Source organism: Eucyclogobius newberryi, unplaced genomic scaffold, assembly GCF_026437365.1.
Source record: "Eucyclogobius newberryi isolate DKJ021-1_F unplaced genomic scaffold, fEucNew1.0.hap1 SCAF_13, whole genome shotgun sequence".
In the NCBI taxonomy this organism is placed as follows: domain Eukaryota; kingdom Metazoa; phylum Chordata; class Actinopteri; order Gobiiformes; family Gobiidae; genus Eucyclogobius; species Eucyclogobius newberryi.
Window position 1 is genome coordinate 6,038,921 of NW_027315757.1, and position 18,056 is coordinate 6,056,976.

At 41.8% G+C, this 18,056-nt stretch overlaps 1 protein-coding gene and 1 long non-coding RNA gene across 2 annotated transcripts; both read left to right on the forward strand.

Annotated features, from left to right (window-relative positions):
- The first annotated feature begins 2,080 nt into the window (after nt 1–2,080).
- On the forward strand, nt 2,081–3,777 carry LOC140357571 (uncharacterized). Its single transcript, XR_011926638.1, has 4 exons — nt 2,081–2,377; nt 2,708–2,860; nt 3,049–3,207; nt 3,519–3,777. It is a non-coding gene; the product is annotated as an uncharacterized lncRNA (long non-coding RNA).
- A 7,886-nt stretch (nt 3,778–11,663) lies between these two features.
- Nucleotides 11,664–17,138, forward strand: aldh3b1 (aldehyde dehydrogenase 3 family, member B1). Its single transcript, XM_072442417.1, has 9 exons — nt 11,664–11,864; nt 12,480–12,590; nt 12,674–12,794; nt 12,968–13,053; nt 13,128–13,209; nt 13,934–14,326; nt 15,592–15,758; nt 16,323–16,422; nt 16,895–17,138. Exons 1-9 carry the CDS (start codon nt 11,703–11,705, stop codon nt 17,077–17,079), a joined length of 1,407 nt encoding a protein of 468 aa, XP_072298518.1. The 5' UTR covers nt 11,664–11,702; the 3' UTR covers nt 17,080–17,138.
- The last annotated feature ends 918 nt before the right edge of the window (nt 17,139–18,056 follow it).

Sequence of the window (18,056 nt, forward strand, 5' to 3'; positions counted from 1 at the left end):
CAGGGAAGCAGAAGGGTCACACACCTCGCCATTAGTCTTCAGCAGGGCCGGCCCAAGCCTTCAGGGGGCCCTAAGCAAAAACATTTTTGGGGGCCCCTCACCACGTCATCAGAATCAGTTTTATTGCCATTGTCAGTAAACAATTCACATATGGGAACTTTCTTCAACGCTAACAAAGCGCAACAAAACTCCAGGGCATTTGTTTGCCAGTTAGTTTATTCTCAACACCTCACAAGCTCAAATATTGATAACTTAAATCCCACAATGTAACTTGGTATTCCGCTGACATCACCTCTACTCCCTGTACAAATAACACACGTCCCAGATATGTTTTTGGGCGTATTTGTGGGCGTTAAGGGTCGACAGCCACATTAGCACATTAGCAGTTTAAATTAATGAACAGGGGGGTCTTCTTTTTTGGGTCTTCTGCTGCATTTTAATGTGGTCCAGCCGGCTAAAGTAAGAGTAAAATGTTGAGGTTGTAATGCTATAAAATGATGATGTGATGAAACTGTGCCAGGAGAAAATGACTAAAGCCAGTTATTAATACATTAGTGTACTTAATTACTCAATACAATATTGGCTATGAAAAATAATTAAGGTCAAATTGATTCATTTTAACTGAAAATGTAAAAGTAATTAATTTATCTTTTACTGCTCCCAACTGTTCCTTCTTGCCAAAGTGACAAAACAAGTTATATTAAATTAAACAAATGGCATAAGCATTGCTTGATTAACAATTAACACTGATAAAACAGTGTAAACATGTTATTCCCAGAGAATGAACAGAACTAGAAGTGAAGGTCCAAACCTAGCTATAGTGAAGAGACTGCGTTTCTGGAGCTTTGCCACTTTTGTATGAAAATATATAATATCATTCTGTAACAGACGTAATCATAATATGTCTGGTTATTTTTCACTATCAATTTATTATAATTTATAACAAATAGTCTAATGATGCTTTTTAAATAAATTGAAATGTTTTATTGCTCTATTAAAAGTGAATTACAATATAAATGTTTGTTCTGATCAGAACATGACACACTGGACTCCTGCATGAAACAATGCTGCGATGTGATTGGCTGATGGACCTTACATGAATAAACCTTTATGTTCCTCTCATTGCACTTTAAGAAGTCAAAGTAAAACAGACATCACGAGTTACGATTGATCTCACACATGGTGATGTGAGAGAGAGGGGACCAGACTCAAACCCGCTCATCTCTGACTGAGGCTGCACAGGGGCCCGGGACAGGGGCTCGGGACAGGGGCCGCACACTGTTCACTCCAAATAGGCCATAGGCTGTAGCCTGTATCGTTCAAGTTCGCTACACCTGTCACAAGACTAAAAAATGACTTCAAATATAAAATTATCATTGTACCATTAGCTCATGACCAAAAGTTCTCCACTCGCATCGCGCCAGTTTTTTTACGGCGATAACTCAAATGCGGAACTATATCCCTACGCCTGAATCATTCCGCCTCTGAATCAGCCAATCAGGGGAGAGATTACTACAACAACATCAAACATGGCTGCTCCCGTGGAGCGGCATGTTGTCACTCGAGCCGATAGAAAACACTATGAAAATATGGATTACACCTGCATCACACACATTTCATCGGTAGAAAAAGAGCAAACACAGCCACAGACTGTTGTCCGCTGGAGGAAGCTGATGACTTGTGCTCGGAAGTGAATAGAAATCGATGGAATAGACCGCGCGTTAGCGGCAGCTGTTTGTGTACACAATGACGACTTCGCCAAACAAAACTATCCTACGTCTTCTGTGGCTTCTTCGGACGGAAATCTTTCTTATTTTCTGGAGAGTAACAAGCCAGGCTTTCACCCTACATGCTATAGACGTTTCACCCTACATGCTATAGACGTTTCACCCTACATGCTATAGACGTTTCACCCTACATGCTATAGACGTTTCACCCTACATGCTATAGACGTTTCACCCTACATGCTATAGACGTTTCACCCTACATGCTATAGACGTTTCACCCTACATGCTATAGACGTTTCACCCTACATGCTATAGACATTTCACCCTACATGCTATAGACGTTTCACCCTACATGCTATAGACGTTTCATTGACAAGAAACGAATTACTAGTGCTGAAAAGCTTGCGGCAATACAGTCGGTCTGTGGGCAGCATGGAGAGGGTGAGGATGACGCTTAATCTACCACATCAACTCTGCCACCTTCTCCCAAACGACTGAGATCTACCACAGATGTAAAGACAAAATCATCTAAAAAGTCAAGCAATGTACTTCCTGCAGTTTGCATCATTTGCAGAAGGTTGATCGCTGTATCAAAGAGGCTCACAAGACAAAGAAAGATAAATTGGTCGAAGCTGAAACTTTAACTGCTGGTGAGTAGATTATATATTGATTCTTGCATGTGTGTTTTCTCTTGCTCGTGGTAAATAGGACTAATCACAGTGAAATAAGTTGGCCAAAATATACATAGATAAGATAAGATAAGATATTCCTTTATTGTCCCACATTGGGAAATTTCATTGATGCAACGCGGGTAGATCCAGATGTAGATACAGAAGAAAAGAACAGATCACTATAGGAATATGTGCCTAGTTTATTACATGTAGGTGTAATGTATGTAAGACTGTATGATGAGAACTTTTGCGATTGTTTACTGATTGTGCTCACCCTTGATTGAAATTCTTTTACTTCTCCTTTACTAGGAAGTTTGGTCAAAGCAGCTGAATCAAGAGCAAATGAATCCATCCTGATGTGTACCAGAGGTAAAGATTGTGTTGCCATTGAAGGCACCTCTATCACAAGAGGTGTTACAAAGAATACACAAGCTTTCTGACAAAGAAGACAAGTGATGAAAGGTAACATTTTGGTAATCAAATAAAATATATATATATATTTCCATATATTTAGATAAATTCATCATTTCATTGAAAATTATTGTAATGACTACACGATAATTTTAAAGACGTTTGAATCAAAGCAAATTTCTGTTTGTAGTGAGCTAGTATATTTCTGACCAATCACTGCATTTCCTTGCTTTATACAGGTGACCTAAAGTCTGGGAGTACGGCGATGCATATACAGCATTCTGTGACACTGTCATCCGGACACAACTGATTGAAAACCAGGAAATCCTCAGAATGAAGAAGCTCTTGTCCCTGTTCCAGAAATTCATCAAAAAACACCCAGGTCATGGAAGTTACCGGTAATTAAATTATTCTTATTGTTTATGAAAGAAAACAATAGAAGATCAGATAAACATCACAGCTATGTTTATTCATGAAATTTCATTCAAGATCAAACCAATCCTGTTAGCTACAGGAGTCTACATATTTCCATTCATTTTATTTATTTATACAGGGAAAACCCAATGAGAAAAGTGGTTACCCTGTTAAAACACAACACAAAATAAACAGCAAACATAGGATACTAAAACACAAATAAAATAATTCTAAAACACAAATAAAATAGTAATCTATCAATACTGAATTTCTATTCCTTCTCTAATTTTTACAGATCCGATCTTCTGAAGAAGAGATTACAGCGAGACTTCCCACAGCTGAATTTCCACAAACCACCAAGAAGAAACCTGAGTGAAATGGTTTCCACGGAGACTACAGGACTTCTCCACCAGGATTTTTCAACTGAAACTGATATGTCAGTTTCTGAGATGTCATGTAGTGATGGAGAAATGGTGCCAGAAAGTGGTAAAGATGCTGCACTGCGAGAGCTCTCAAGGACAGTTTACAGTGCAGGTGTATCACTGAAACAAGCGGTCAAGAGTGCCCCTAGTATGGATGAAACAAGCGGTCAAGAGTGCCCCTAGTATGGATGAAATAAGCGGTCAAGAGTGCCCCTAGTATGGATGAAACAAGCGGTCAAGAGTGCCCCTAGTATGGATGAAACAAGCGGTCAAGAGTGCCCCTAGTATGGATGAAACAAGCGGTCAAGAGTGCCCCTAGTATCACTGAAACAAGCGGTCAAGAGTGCCCCTAGTATGGATGAAACAAGCGGTCAAGAGTGCCCCTAGTATGGATGAAACAAGCGGTCAAGAGTGCCCCTAGTATGGATGAAACAAGCGGTCAAAAGTGCCCCTAGGATGGATGTAAATCTGCCTCCTACATCAGAGGATCTAAATGTTTCCTCTGCCAGAAAGATTGTGCCAATTGAACTTTATAATTTACTAGCTTGGTGTGTAGGTGCTAGTGATAAATTGACATTGTCTAACATGGTAATGTATCCGAGGAGGTTGATCTTTGTTTACTGTCAATTTGCCAAGATATATATTTGTCCTCAAAAGGTAAAAATCAAACCAGTGTTGTACTTACACATTTTGACATCAATCATACTTATATCATTCCTCTGTTTGTATGTATATCCTATTCTGCAGAAAGTTTGCCTTACACTAGATCGAAAGATACACATGTCAATTAGCCTGTTTATCACGATGTAAATACTGCTTTTATGATTGTAATTATTTGTTCATATTGAAAATACATTACATAAAATTATATCCCTTCTATAGAATAAAACTTTTACCAATAGCCTATGTTTTCTTTCTTCAAATGGGCAACTGGTGTTGAAAGGGTTAAAATACTACTTTTAGATTATGTTTTTATAGTGTAGTATGAATCAAGACTAGAGAATTTGTAATTGTTGAAGCATTCAGTTGAATACTAAATGTGGAGTAAGTTTTCAAGTGCGTAACGATAACATGCAAAATTGTTAAAACTGTTTTTTTAACTTTAAGAAGGTATGAAGATGGGTGTACAGCCCAATTTGTCACATATTTGGGTAAACTGGCAACTTTGACACCTATTTTCTCAAATACTGGCAGAAATCATGCGGAGAACTTTTTCCCCCAGCTCAAGTACATCTTTGAGATTGGAAAACCACTTTTGAAAAGTAGTCTTGATGTGGTGGAGCGAAATTCATTTTCTAGCCACATTCTGAGTTACAGCCTATGGCCTAAAAGTTTCACGTCAGAGGTTCTGGACGAGACGGCGCTCGTCCGGACCGGATCTCCGCCTCTTAGTGACCCGGGGCATAGACGCCCCTCACCGGCCTCACCTGCAGCTGACACTACCGGGCTGGTGTAAATGTGAAGCTTATTATCTTTCATTCACACATTATTATGCGCGGGGCAGAGCTCTCCTCGCCTCCAGCCTGAGCGAACTAACGTGACAGACTCGTGTTGTTTCAAACAGCAGCATTAACCGTCTCTTTGTAAGAGAAGTTCAATACCTGGAGAGTGTTGTTGAGTTTGCAGTTTCTTTACATCGTCAAGAAGTTTCTTCTTTCGTTTTTCGGCACCAGGAGATATATTTTTTCTAACTGAGTCCAGATGACTACAACTGAAGCTTTTTCTACTATGGAACACGCCTGGACGAATGAGGGATTACACCGACATGTTTGTGTGTTATATGTTACCGCTGTGTGCGCTGCCGCGCCAGCAGCGCTACTACACTAGTGGCGCACGCTGCGCTTGCACTTCGCATAAAACGGGTTGCCAGATTGGGGGCCCTATTAACGCGTCGGGGCCATACGCGGCTGCTTAGTCTCAGTGACTATTTCAAACTAAATATGGCCTCTTCTGAATGGGAACAGTCCTCATAATGTGGATTTAACAAGAAGCTGAAAGATATGAAAAAAAGCTTTGAGTTTTCGTGAATGAAATTTAGGATGAACCACAACTTGTCGGGCAAGTTTTTCCAGAAGAACCACGACAGTTCCCCCTCCCATCCACGCAGAAAGAGGCCGGGCAGGAGTTAGAAAAGCCCAGTCACAGCCGCCCGTGATGCCGCTGACAGCCCGCTGACAGTCCGCCTCCTTCCACCGCTTCTCCTCCGGCCTGTCTCCGGCCTGTCTCCGGCCTTGTCTCCGGCCTTGTCCCCCCGCTGCACGGCACAGGTGAGTTCCACTTGTCTCACAAACCTGTCCGTGTGGATAACGAGCCCGCGTGCGGCTTCACGTGCAGTGGCCGCACGCGGGCTCGTGTCGTGTGCGCCATTCTCTGGTGTCTGTTTGTGCGGAACTTTTGCCTCTTTTACCACGCGCTGTAAGTGTGAGGTCAGAGGTCAGAGTTTACTCGCTTTAAAGCTGCACTGTGTAACTTTTATGGTGGACCATTCTCACGCATGTTGTCACGCGAGGCGGGGAAGGTCACATGACTTTCTTCGCTTAGCAACGGCAGTCTCCATTTTTTTAAGATTATTTTTTGAATATCTCTTTGCAATAGAAAGGCAACAGACGTACAGGAAGTACGAATAACAACATAAAATATACAAGAATAGTAAAGATTAACAAAGTAATTGTATCAAAAAATATGTAAAAATAAAAACAAGAAAAGAGTTGTAAAATAGCCTTTTGAGTGTATGAAGAGGAAGCAAAGGAAAGGAAAGTATCATTCAAACAAATGAACCCAAATGGCCCACAACAATAGATTGTCTTTAAAAATAAATATTTGAGTATTAAAATGATGAACAGAACGTTGTTTGAGTAATACATTAAGATTACACCAGGAAACAGGTTAACGGCCAAGTTTGCATACATAGGAAAAGTAAACATTTTGAAATATGGATGAGAGAGCGGGGAAGACATGCAGTAAACTGTCGGAGTCGGCTGCACTTGGAGCCTGGCATATGCAGTGTTCTCGCTGAGGGGTTTTGGCATGACGGGCCGCCATGCTGCGGCGGGCCCCTGCCATGCCCAAAAGATGCCGCCATGCTCTGGCGGGCCCCCGACATGCTCTAAAGATACCGCCAGGTATTATGATAACCGTGCGTGAAAAGCACCACGGCGCTCGCACGGTACCAAAAAGATAAGAAAAGCCAATATGATCACACTCCACCACTTAGGAGCGGTGTATGGCGTAAATTAAGAGGACGGCGAGCGCCGTCTGGCGTAAATTACGGCGCTCGTTTACGTTTTATTTTGTAAAAGCGTCGGAAAATACGCCACGATACGCTGCTCCTAAGTGGCGGAGTGTGATCATATTGGCTTAAGTTTTTAAGTACTGTTTGCAAGTGCCGCCTATCCTCCAACCTCAGTCCAGCGAGAACATGGATATGTGTGCTGTGCCTTAACCACTCGACCAGCACGGAAAAATAAATGTATATATTCATGTACATGAGTATGCGTTTTCTACTGTTGATGACCTTCCATTGGCACAGTTGGAGTAATTGTAACGGCGGTAATGATACGTCCCTTGAGATGATTTATGTTTCGTATTTACCTGATACACCATGGCCTTCATGTGCCCCCAAAGATAGATATATATATATATATATATATATATATATATATATATATATATATATATATATATATATATATATATATATAAATTTTATTTATTAGAATGATGACTTCAGGGACCCCGTGGTGGTGCATAAGACCACAGGGAAACCAGGTGACTCGTGTGACTGTCTTTGTGTGTCCAAGAATGCGCTGTATTGATCAGTGTATTTTTATTGATACTATATTGATAATAATTCAGATCTTCTGGTCGTGTCAGTCTTTCCTATGGCCTGCTGTTGTTTGCCTCGTCACTGTCGCTGTGAAGGCGAGCAAAGCATCATGGGTGTTCTGCACACCCACATGACTGGAAAAATCTTGTCTGACATGTATTATTGCCGACACCGGTTATCGCCACTACTGGGCTCTGTTACCAATCTGTGAAGATCTTTATTTCTTGTAGCAATAAAAACACCCTTGATGAAATGGACACCTTTAATACTTTGGAACATTCCAGGCAATATCATTTCAATTGTGGATGTGGATGTGATAAGCAGGTGGCGGTGCACCTTTTTAAGATTGTACTTCAGCCCCAGCGTCCTCATGAGGGCAGCTCACTGGTTTAGACCGGGTTTGGACCTTGTTTAGTCCCAGTTTAGAGAGAGACTTGGTTCGGTCTGTCTGGGGCTTTTTAAAATGCATTTATAACCAGATTAAGGTGGAAAAAAACATAATTGACTGAATGCTGCCATTTTTGTGGGGAAAACCTAATTTGAGTCTGTAGTTCAGTTGACATTGACAACAGTTATTAAACTGGTTAATTCATATTTTACCTGGCTTAGTCTAGTCTATTAGTCCTGGTTATTTGATTTGATTGTAGCAGCCTTAATTCCACTTAGTTTGGTCCCAGGCAGATCTGGTTAAGTTCCTCTGTACTCTCTGGTTTTGTACAATTCTTAGACCTGGTTTAGTCTGTCATGTTTCCACGTGCTCTTGTTCCCCAGACAAACTCTCTTTAGAGCGCTTTGAAACGGTTTGAAGCAGTTCTTTAATGCTGGAATGTGTCTTCACGCTCAGGTCCTGACTTGCAGAGCTTAAGATGAACAACTGACGTCATCCAAACATGACTTATGTTTTCTTGAGTCAAAACTAAATTCTACCTGAATTACTACAGCAATTCACAAAAAGACTTTTAGTACTTTTAGCAAAGCCTCTACGAGGGCTGTAATCCTTCAGTCCTTTATTCGATTAATCGGTTGATGGTGTCTCTGTTGACTAACATTGTTATTAGCCGATTACAATGATTTCTATGGGACAACAGCAAAAACGGCTTGGAAGGATATAGCCCAAGCGTTTTGGAGTGTACCATGAGTTTAATCCAACTTCTGTATCTTCATAACGTGCTTTATAGAAATACACTGTGTACCGGCCCTATGCATTCGTTTTTTTGGGGGTTAATTCTGATTACTTTTGAGTGAAGACAACTCTGTTCTATTGTTTTACTTCATTTCTTGATTGTTGTTAGAGAAATTCCACAACATGCTCAAAAGCGTTCCAGTAGAACCAGTAGAAACGTGACTACAGATGACCTACAGTTCCAGCTGGTTTTGCCCAGATTTAGTTTATCCTGTAGAATCAGACACGTCCAGCCCTGCCTCATCCTGATGCCCCGAGACATTACCACCTCGGATCATGTTAAAGCGTCCGGTCAGTGGTGCAATGCAGACGGGTCAGAATGGATGGGGGTGAAGGTCCCGGCGGGGCTCTTGATGGTGATTTATGATGAGGCTCGACCCGTGACACTCGGATGCTTGTCAAGTAGTATTGTTTAAACCTTGTCGTTTTAGTCCAGCCGGAGCAAAGGTGAGATGTGATGTCAGGGATACAAACCTGAAAGACGCCGGCTTTTGTGGCGGAGTAGGCAAGGCAAGTTTATTTGTAGAGCACAAGTCATGCACAACAGGAAAAACATGCATTTAAATCACCAAATAGATTAAGACATAGAAGAGGAAGAGTGCAAAAAAAAAAAATCCCTTCAGTTATGTTATGTATAATGCACAAATATTACAGTGTTCTTTTCCATACAGTCTTTTGATTCTTATCCGTTTTCATAGTGAGTGATCGAGTTGTAGAGAATAGCAGTTCAAACAGTTAAGATGTCTCTGCCTGATCAAATAATCTTACATTACTATTGTAGCTCCAGCTCCCAACACGGCCCAGTGCCAAAGGGCCCACATAAAGAAGTGAAAAATGCAGATTTAAAACTCTTACAGTGGCTCACAGGGCACTTCCTTTACAAGTTTGAAAAGCTACAATGTTTCATACTTAGAATAAGACACAACATTCTGCTTTTACAAAACACTTTCTAGGATGGAAAAAAAATTGACCAGACTAAATATTGATGCAGCTTCCAGTTAAAAATGAAGACGGTGCTGACGGTGAGAAATGTAAATGATTGAACATTTCGTTGGCCACCTCATATTTTTAAATAGAGACGTATCATGGGGTGTTATGAGACCATTTGATAGAATTCAGAGCCAAAGATAAACTCTGATAATATTTATATGTTGAAATATTTTGGTCAGATTTGGGTAATTTAGCCTAAATTATTGGATTTGGATTTATCAATAAATTGGTCCTGTCTAAACAGTGCAAAGTGCCATATAAAAAAGTATGGGAATACAATACCCAGGGCCCCATAGCATTTGGGACCCACCTTTTTAGAGAGCAGTGGAGTGCAGCGCCTCTGCTTATGGACTCAAGATGTTTTATTTATTTATTTCAGGGACAGTGATTATTAATACAAAATTCTGTAAATATGCCAGAATTGGCCAAAATGCTATTTTTCATCTTTAGTCCCATGACCGCTGTTACGGTCAGCCTAAAGCAAGGAAGCAACGATTTCACATAGAAGTGAGAACGCACTTTTTACACTATATGACACAGATGCATCAGTCATCCAGGTACAGACAACAGACACATAAGAGCAGATACACACCCTATAGAAAACAAACGCACAGTCTTTGCACACAGTGTCATGATCAGGTGTTGGACCTGAACTAAACATTGGCCTGTGCAGGAAAATGCAGATCACATGTTTGTCTAATTATGACTTAGTTTGGTGAGATAAAACCTGTGGTAAATATTTATCATAGTTTTAGCCCAGTCAAGTGTCACTTTGTGAAGAAAATTTGAAAAATAAAAGTTGAAAGTGACAGGAAGTAGAGCTGAGCTCTAAAACAGAATCCCTCTGTGATGTCATCAATAAGCGACATTCCATCCAAAATGCAATTCATACAGAACTGACGCTTTTTTCTGACAGTTTAAACAATCAACTAACAAAATAAAGGTGATATCAGTTTTTATTTTCTGTCAAATCATAACTTTTTTGTCATTTCTATGGAGCTTGGCCCCTATTTACCATGTGGTTGCTAGGTAACAGTTGTGGAATGACCTCTACCTGTGTCACTGCTGCTCATGTCCAACCAGGGAGTGACATTAAACGTCATTAAAAGGGTCAAACTGGGAAAAAAGAGGCCCATGTTTGAGTGGTTTCCTAAACCTGTGTTTGAGTGGCACGTGTAGTTGAAGCTGTGGGACGCTTTAGGCCTTGAGCCTCTGAACCAGGCTCAGGCGACACCCTCAGTTTATACAACGTCAGAAGAAGTGTAATCAGTGTGAGGAACGTGCTGATCCTGTGCAGCCTGCTCTTCTATTGTCCTGAGAATACTGCCTTTATGTTTACAACAAATCTATCAGCCAACTATTTATAACTGTCCTGTATTGGCCCCGCTCCCCCAGGGCAGCCATGATTACAACAATCGTTTTACTATTAGAATAATTGTTAATCGTGACTGTACAAACTCTAAAATAAATGCCTTTTTTTTTTTAATAATAATGATGGCAGCATTATTAAACCAAAATGTCAAAAGAGAATAAGATATATTTCTATTTTTCATAAATAATACATTTGATTATATATTTTGTTAAATTAGTTTTAAAATCTAATTTTACAGCCTAAATAATCATTTAGGACTTGACTAGTCTAGTCATGTAAAAATAATTGGTGACTATTATGTAAAAGTGCTCTGGGAGAGTGTCAGGTCACCACTAGTGTTGTCACAAGTACTGAGATACTAATTCAAACTAAAACTGGTATCAAAACTACTTACTCATTTAAAGAAGTATCGATACTGAAGAATATCACATAAACAGGACAAACTGACATTTCCTGAATAGTTTCAAACAGAACTGGTTTAGTTCACAGGGTAATAAAAACTCTTATTTTGTGTTGAGAATGACAGTCTCTTGTTTAAATAGTGTTTTTAATTATAATTATGGGATGAAAAGTGGCAGTGAGTATCAGGTTTTGTCCTAGTATCGGTAGTGAGTGTGAACACTTGTGCTCTCTAGCCTTGTCCTCCTCGTCCTCCTCCTCCTTGTCCTCCTCGTCCTCGTCCTCACATGGAGTCCTACAGTGCGGTGCTGCAGAGGCTCAGGACAGCGTTCCTCTCTGGGGTGACCGTCCCGGAGCAGTTCAGACGCACTCAGCTCAACCAGCTCCTGCGTTTGCTCCAGGAGAACGAGGAGAAGATCGTGGAGGCCCTGCACAAAGACCTGGCCAAGGTAAAACGTCTGCTCCTCACTTCAACACACGGCAACAGCATGTGAACAGGGAACAATGGAGAATTTAGATATTGGTTTGAAACTACTTCTGTAGTTTACCAACTTGAATGTAAGAAAAAAGTATGTTTTTCACCATGTCATATTTTAATCAAAAAATTGGGCATTTTTTGTGTGAAATTGTCAAAATTGCACATGTTTGAGACATCAGTTTGAAAAATGGATAGAGTCAGGATTAAATTTCTTGTTTCATTGTGTTGACATTAGATACAAAAAGGTTGGTGGCGATTTTGGAAATCTTATGTAGCATTTGCATAAAATAGAATAAAAAAATTAAATCAGGCTTATGAATAAAACCAAATTAAATTGACTCCGGGATCGTGATTGATCAATACGAGGGGAAAAAAAACATAACTATTTCCTTCATCTTGCCAAGCCCTAGTAAATGTGCATTGTTTTTTCAAATAATTTAGAAAAATGCGAGGCTTTATGTTATTCTGTGGTCCTGTGACGCTGCTGCTGGTAAAATAGGCACATTTCATTTCCACTTTTAAATGTAAATGAATGCTCTCTTTCTGTATTGTGACATGGCTTCGCTTTGTATATACTTTTCCTCAGCCTAAATTCGAGGCCGTGGTCGCAGATCTGGCCTTAGTGATCAACGAGCTAGGATATGCCCTGTCCAACCTGTGGAGCTGGCTGCAGCCCGAGCACGTCCGCAGAAATCTGGTCTGCTCCTTTTCCTTTGCCACTATAATATCCCGGCTGCTTAATATTAGTTCTGATGGTTCTTTGTGACGATGTCCTTCCAGGCGACAAAGGTAGACGACTGCTTTGTGCGCAGGGAGCCTTTTGGAGTGGTGCTCATCATCGGGCCGTGGAACTACCCCATCCAACTGCTGCTGCTGCCTCTGGTGGCGGCCATCGCTGCAGGTGGGCTACTCTAATATTGTCCTTTCAATTTGACTACACGAGATGATTCGAAACATGTGCTTTCAATTAAGCCAACTATAGAAAACTCTGTAAACTAAGATATGTCTGAGTCAGCAAGGGCCTCTGACGCTGCTTGCTGTTCTAATTCTCGAATCTCTAATGTATTGGTGCAGGAAATTGTGTGGTGATCAAGCCGTCAGAAGTGAGTCCTGCAGTGGAGGCGGTGATCGCTGAACTCATCCCCAAATATATGTCTCCGGTAAACGAAGGACATGAGTGTGCATCTGTGGCACTGCTGCAGGCTGCAAAGTGACGTTGTGTATGTGGCCGCAGGACTGTTTCACCGTGGTCTGTGGCGGGGCAGAGGAGACCAAAGCACTTCTGAACAACAAATTTGACCACATCTTCTACACAGGTGACCACACACGTTTCCATTGTTCAGACCAGGAGACAATTGCATACATTATTTTAAGAAATCATTAGTTAAACGAGAATGAGCTATGATTAACCACCTGATTATTTTACAGTCTTGTAATTGTACCAATTTAACTTTTAAAACACTATTTTCTTAACCTTGGAAGCAAGATAAATTCTGTTTATTTTTGAGTTCACAAACTCTGGAGATTTCATCTTGTTCGCCTCCCGCTGATTCGTTTGCAGTCCGCACCAGTGGTTTAATGGACATGGCATCTAGGGCCCGTGGGCGGGACTGGAACCAATCACAGAGCAGCATTGTGGTTTGGGTGTAAGTCGAAACAACCTGAACCAAAACAAACATGGCGGCGCAGACGGCCGTACTTCAGAGATCGAGGATTGTGCTTTTAACTGAATCTAACACAGTTTAGATTTTTCTGCTTCTTCTGCTTTTGTTAGCCTTCGACCAATGAGTGTGAAGTATTTTATTAACGCCCCGGCGGCTTCAACAAGAGCCTTCCCAGACTGATTCATGTGAAGAACTGAATTCCGAGACACAGATCAGTGTGGAGTGAGCCAGGTTATACACAAATGCACTAGGGAGCTGGACTCTTCTGGTACTTGTTTGGACGCACTGTTTTACCCTTTGTTGAATTTGATTGTAAAAGAATAAAAGAATACCTGTGGTTCTGATCTCACGTCCTCGTTCCCTCTCTGTGCTTCAGGCTCTCAGGCGGTGGCCCGCATTGTCCTCCAGGCCGCCGCCCCTCACCTCACCCCTGTCACCCTGGAGCTGGGCGGGAAGAGCCCGTGCTACATCCACGACCAGGTCAACATCCTGGTGGCGGCGCGCAGAGTGGCCTGGGCCAAGTTCTTCAACATGGGCCAGAGCTGCGTGGCCCCGGACTACGTCCTGTGCACCGTGGCCATGCGGGACGCCCTGGTGCCAGCTATCAAACAGGTCCTCGAGGAGTTCTACAGCTCAGAGCCCCAGAAGTCTCCCGACCTGGCCCGCATCGTGTCCCCCAAACACTGGACACGCCTCATGGGGCTGCTGGGCCAGAGCAAAGGTCGAGTGGTGCTGGGAGGAGAGAGCGATGAGGCTGACAAGTACATATGTGAGTCACGGCTTCAAACGGCAGCTACTTAATATTCACTCACTGACCGTATGATGATGTCACCCTTTGTTGACCTTTGCTCATTCTTTGTGATGTGGTTCTATGTTTTGCATTATTTATCACTTCGACTTGAACAAACTTTATTGATCGACAAGAGAAATTACTTGGATACAGTAGCTCACACACTGCAATTATTTTTATTCATACCTTTTTATCAACCTTTATTTTAACCTTTTATTTGAGATCAAAACGATCTTTTTATTCAACCAGAAGTCCCATCGAGAGTCAGAATCTCTTTTCATCACAGAACAGAGGCTCACAAAATATTTCAATTATAAAAAACAACACTATAACCAGATCAAAAAATAAGTATTACCAACATTTTAAATAATGAAAATAGCAAAAATAGAAAAACGTGTATATACTTATTTGACTATGTGGAAAAAAAGGAAATTTATTTACCACATTAACACACTGGACTTGATCAGGGCCAAACAAGAACCAAACCAAGTCCTAAAGACTAAAATGGGCTCAATTTAGGGACAAATAATAACCTAAATAGACCCAGGCTTTACACAAGAGATGGTAAGGCACTGACCTATTCACTTTGACATGACACAAGGTTTTCTATGGCATCCATAACTCCAAAATAAATGTAACATTTAAGTTAAGACACACAGGGAAACTTTGCGTACCACCATCGTAGGAAAAATACCCTGCAATTACATCTTGAAGTTCACACATTCTGCATTATTTGTCTCCCTATTTGCCTTTTAAACCTGCTCTTCTACTATTTGCTGTGGAATTTCATGTTATACAATTAATCTAATGAATGAATGTTTGTATTGACAACTATTTGTGACTTTCTCAGTCAGGCATTCACGCATCAGGATTTAGTGTTAGCACTCCATCTACTGGCAGCAGAGGGAATTGCCATGGGGAAATGTAACGTTCTGAGCATTTCAGCCTCAATCACATGATCATTACAAGTCTGGTGACGATCTATGGACCTAAAAACAGCACAAGAGACCTCCAGATCTCTACCTTTGACGTCACAAATCCGGGACGTTTGCAACAGAGTTTTTGTCAGGTTCAGAGCCAAAGTGCCGCATAAACAGGATTAATGAAACGAGCGTGATTGAAGCTAACTACAACTCCAGATATGTTTTTGATTTTGCATAATATGAGTGAAGACTTGGACCTTTCTCTTCGTGGGTTTTAGTTTGTAGATCTGTGGTCTAACCCGCTCCTCTGTCCCCTCGCAGCCCCCACAGTGCTGGTGGACGTGTCCGAGGACGACGCTCTGATGAAGGAGGAGATCTTCGGGCCCCTGCTGCCCATCATCACCGTGGGCTCTGTGGAGGAGGCCATAGACTTCATAAACAGACAGGAGAAGCCCCTGGCCCTCTACGCCTTCTCCAACGATTACAACGTAAGGGGACAGCCCGTGTGTCGTCCAGTGTGTCGTCCCGTGCAGTCGTCCCGTGCAGTCGTCCCGTGCAGTCGTCCCGTGCAGTCGTCCCGTGCTGTCGTCCCGTGCAGTCGTCCCGTGCAGTCGTCCCGTGCAGTCGTCCCGTGCAGTCGTCCCGTGCTGTCGTCCCGTGCTGTCGTCCCGTGCTGTCGTCCCGTGCTGTCGTCCCGTGCTGTCGTCTTGTGCTGTCCTCCCGTGTGTCGTCTTGTGCTTTCGTCTTGTGCTGTTGTCCCGTGTGTCCTCCCGTGTGTCGTCCCGTGCTGTCCTCCCGTGTGTCGTCTTGTGCTTTCGTCTTGTGCTGTTGTCCCGTGTGTCCTCCCGTGTGTCGTCCCGTGCTGTCCTCCCTTGTGTCGTCTTGTGCTGTCGTCTTGTGCTTTTGTCTTGTGTGTCGTCTTTTGCTGTCGTCCCGTGTGTCGTCCCGTGCTGTCCTCCCTTGTGTCGTCTTGTGCTGTCGTCTTGTGCTTTTGTCTTGTGTGTCGTCCCGTGTGTCGTCCTGTGCAGTTATTGTGCGTTTGTGTGCTTCAGGTGATCAACACAGTCCTGGAGAGGACCAGCAGCGGAGGATTCTGCTCCAACGATGGGATCATCTACATGACCCTGCCCGGACTGCCCTTCGGAGGAGTGGGTAAGTGCTGCGCTCCAGGGGGTCTGAGGGAGTTTGAATATTTATGAAGATTTTAAAAAGACCATTCGTAAAATAGTTCGAAATATAATCCAGCTCTGGAGGAATCATATCTGTTGTGCTGTTTGTCTTAAATGGCTAAGAAAGTTAGAAAAAATCATACCAAACAGTTTATTTGGCTATTAATACGGATTCAAATTCTGTTACTCCACAGCTGAGTAAGTGAAATCAGTTTATGGCAACAGGCCTCTGGAGCACGCTTCAAGAAAATTCATCCTTCCCTTGTCAAATAACTACTTTAGTAATAGTGTAGTCTTATTATAAACCTGTTTTAGCCTACGTTAGACCTTGAATAAACCTGTTCTGGACCTGGTTTGATCTGGTGGAACTGTTTTTAGGCACCATGTTATGATGAACTCAGAGTAGTAGATAGGGTATATGTGCGGCTCTCTAACCCCTCTGCTCTCCTCCACAGGCTCCAGTGGATTTGGAAACTATCACGGGCGCTGGGGCTTTGAGACGTTCAGCCACAAGAGAGCGGTGATGCTGCGCGGCTGGGCCCTGGAGCGCCTCAACGGCCTCAGGTATCCTCCTTACACTGATAGCAACCTGAGCTGGCTCCGCTGGACCGCCGCTCCCAAACTCTGCTCCATCATGTGACCTGTGACCTCGGCGAACCTGCACCGTCACCAACCCGACAACACGTTTACGCTTAAAGGATTTTAAACTTTTGTTAGTCAGATGTTTGAAGATTCTTGGAAAGGATTTTGTCTCGACTCACTGTCCCGGGCCACGGTGACATTAACCGTTTTGCACTAAATTGTTGTATCGCAATGTTTTAGCAATAGGATATATGCGTTATATTTTTATTCAGTTTTGTCCAAGGTTGAGCAGAGCATCAGAGGGGCTCAAACTTTCAAAAAGGCCACTCATTAAAAAAAAAAATTGGACATTTGATAGTGTGGAAAAAGTTTATATTTTCACCGAAACTGATGGATTTCCTGTCATTTGCAACATTTTCTCTATTGCCTCTCCCACATTTTCATAAACGGGTGTAATTTCATGTCATTTGGTGGGGTTTTGGGTGTTTTTTTTTTGTTTTTTTTTTACATAAATTCAGTTTGCCTGGGGTGTATATTAGCCTATTTGAATTTTGAAATAATAGTTGGCTTATTAAAGTTTGCCACGTTCTATTTGATTGTAAGTTATTGACAACAGGATGAAAAAAACAAAACTGTCTATTCAGGTAATTAATTAGTTGATTCAAATAAACTTGACAAACCGTACAGCACTTTAAATATAGGAGCCATTTTGGACCATCTGAGTTTTCAAAAATAAAAAGATGGTCCAAATATGGCACAAAAATCTTTACGAGTAAAAAAAAAAGTCCTTGGAAATTACTTGGGTAAGAGAAATAGAAGTTGAAATAAAGTGAAGTAAAATCTAATAATGCACAAAGTTTGGTATTTTCCCAGGACGGACACAAACATGCAGGAATGTTCAAATGAGTTAATATTGTCCACAAGTGAGAAAACACTTTTACTCAAGAGACTGTTACTGCAATAAGGAGTAAAAGTATGTTATTTATAATCATTTTCTCAATAAATGTATTCAACAGATTTTGTCATTAATCCAAA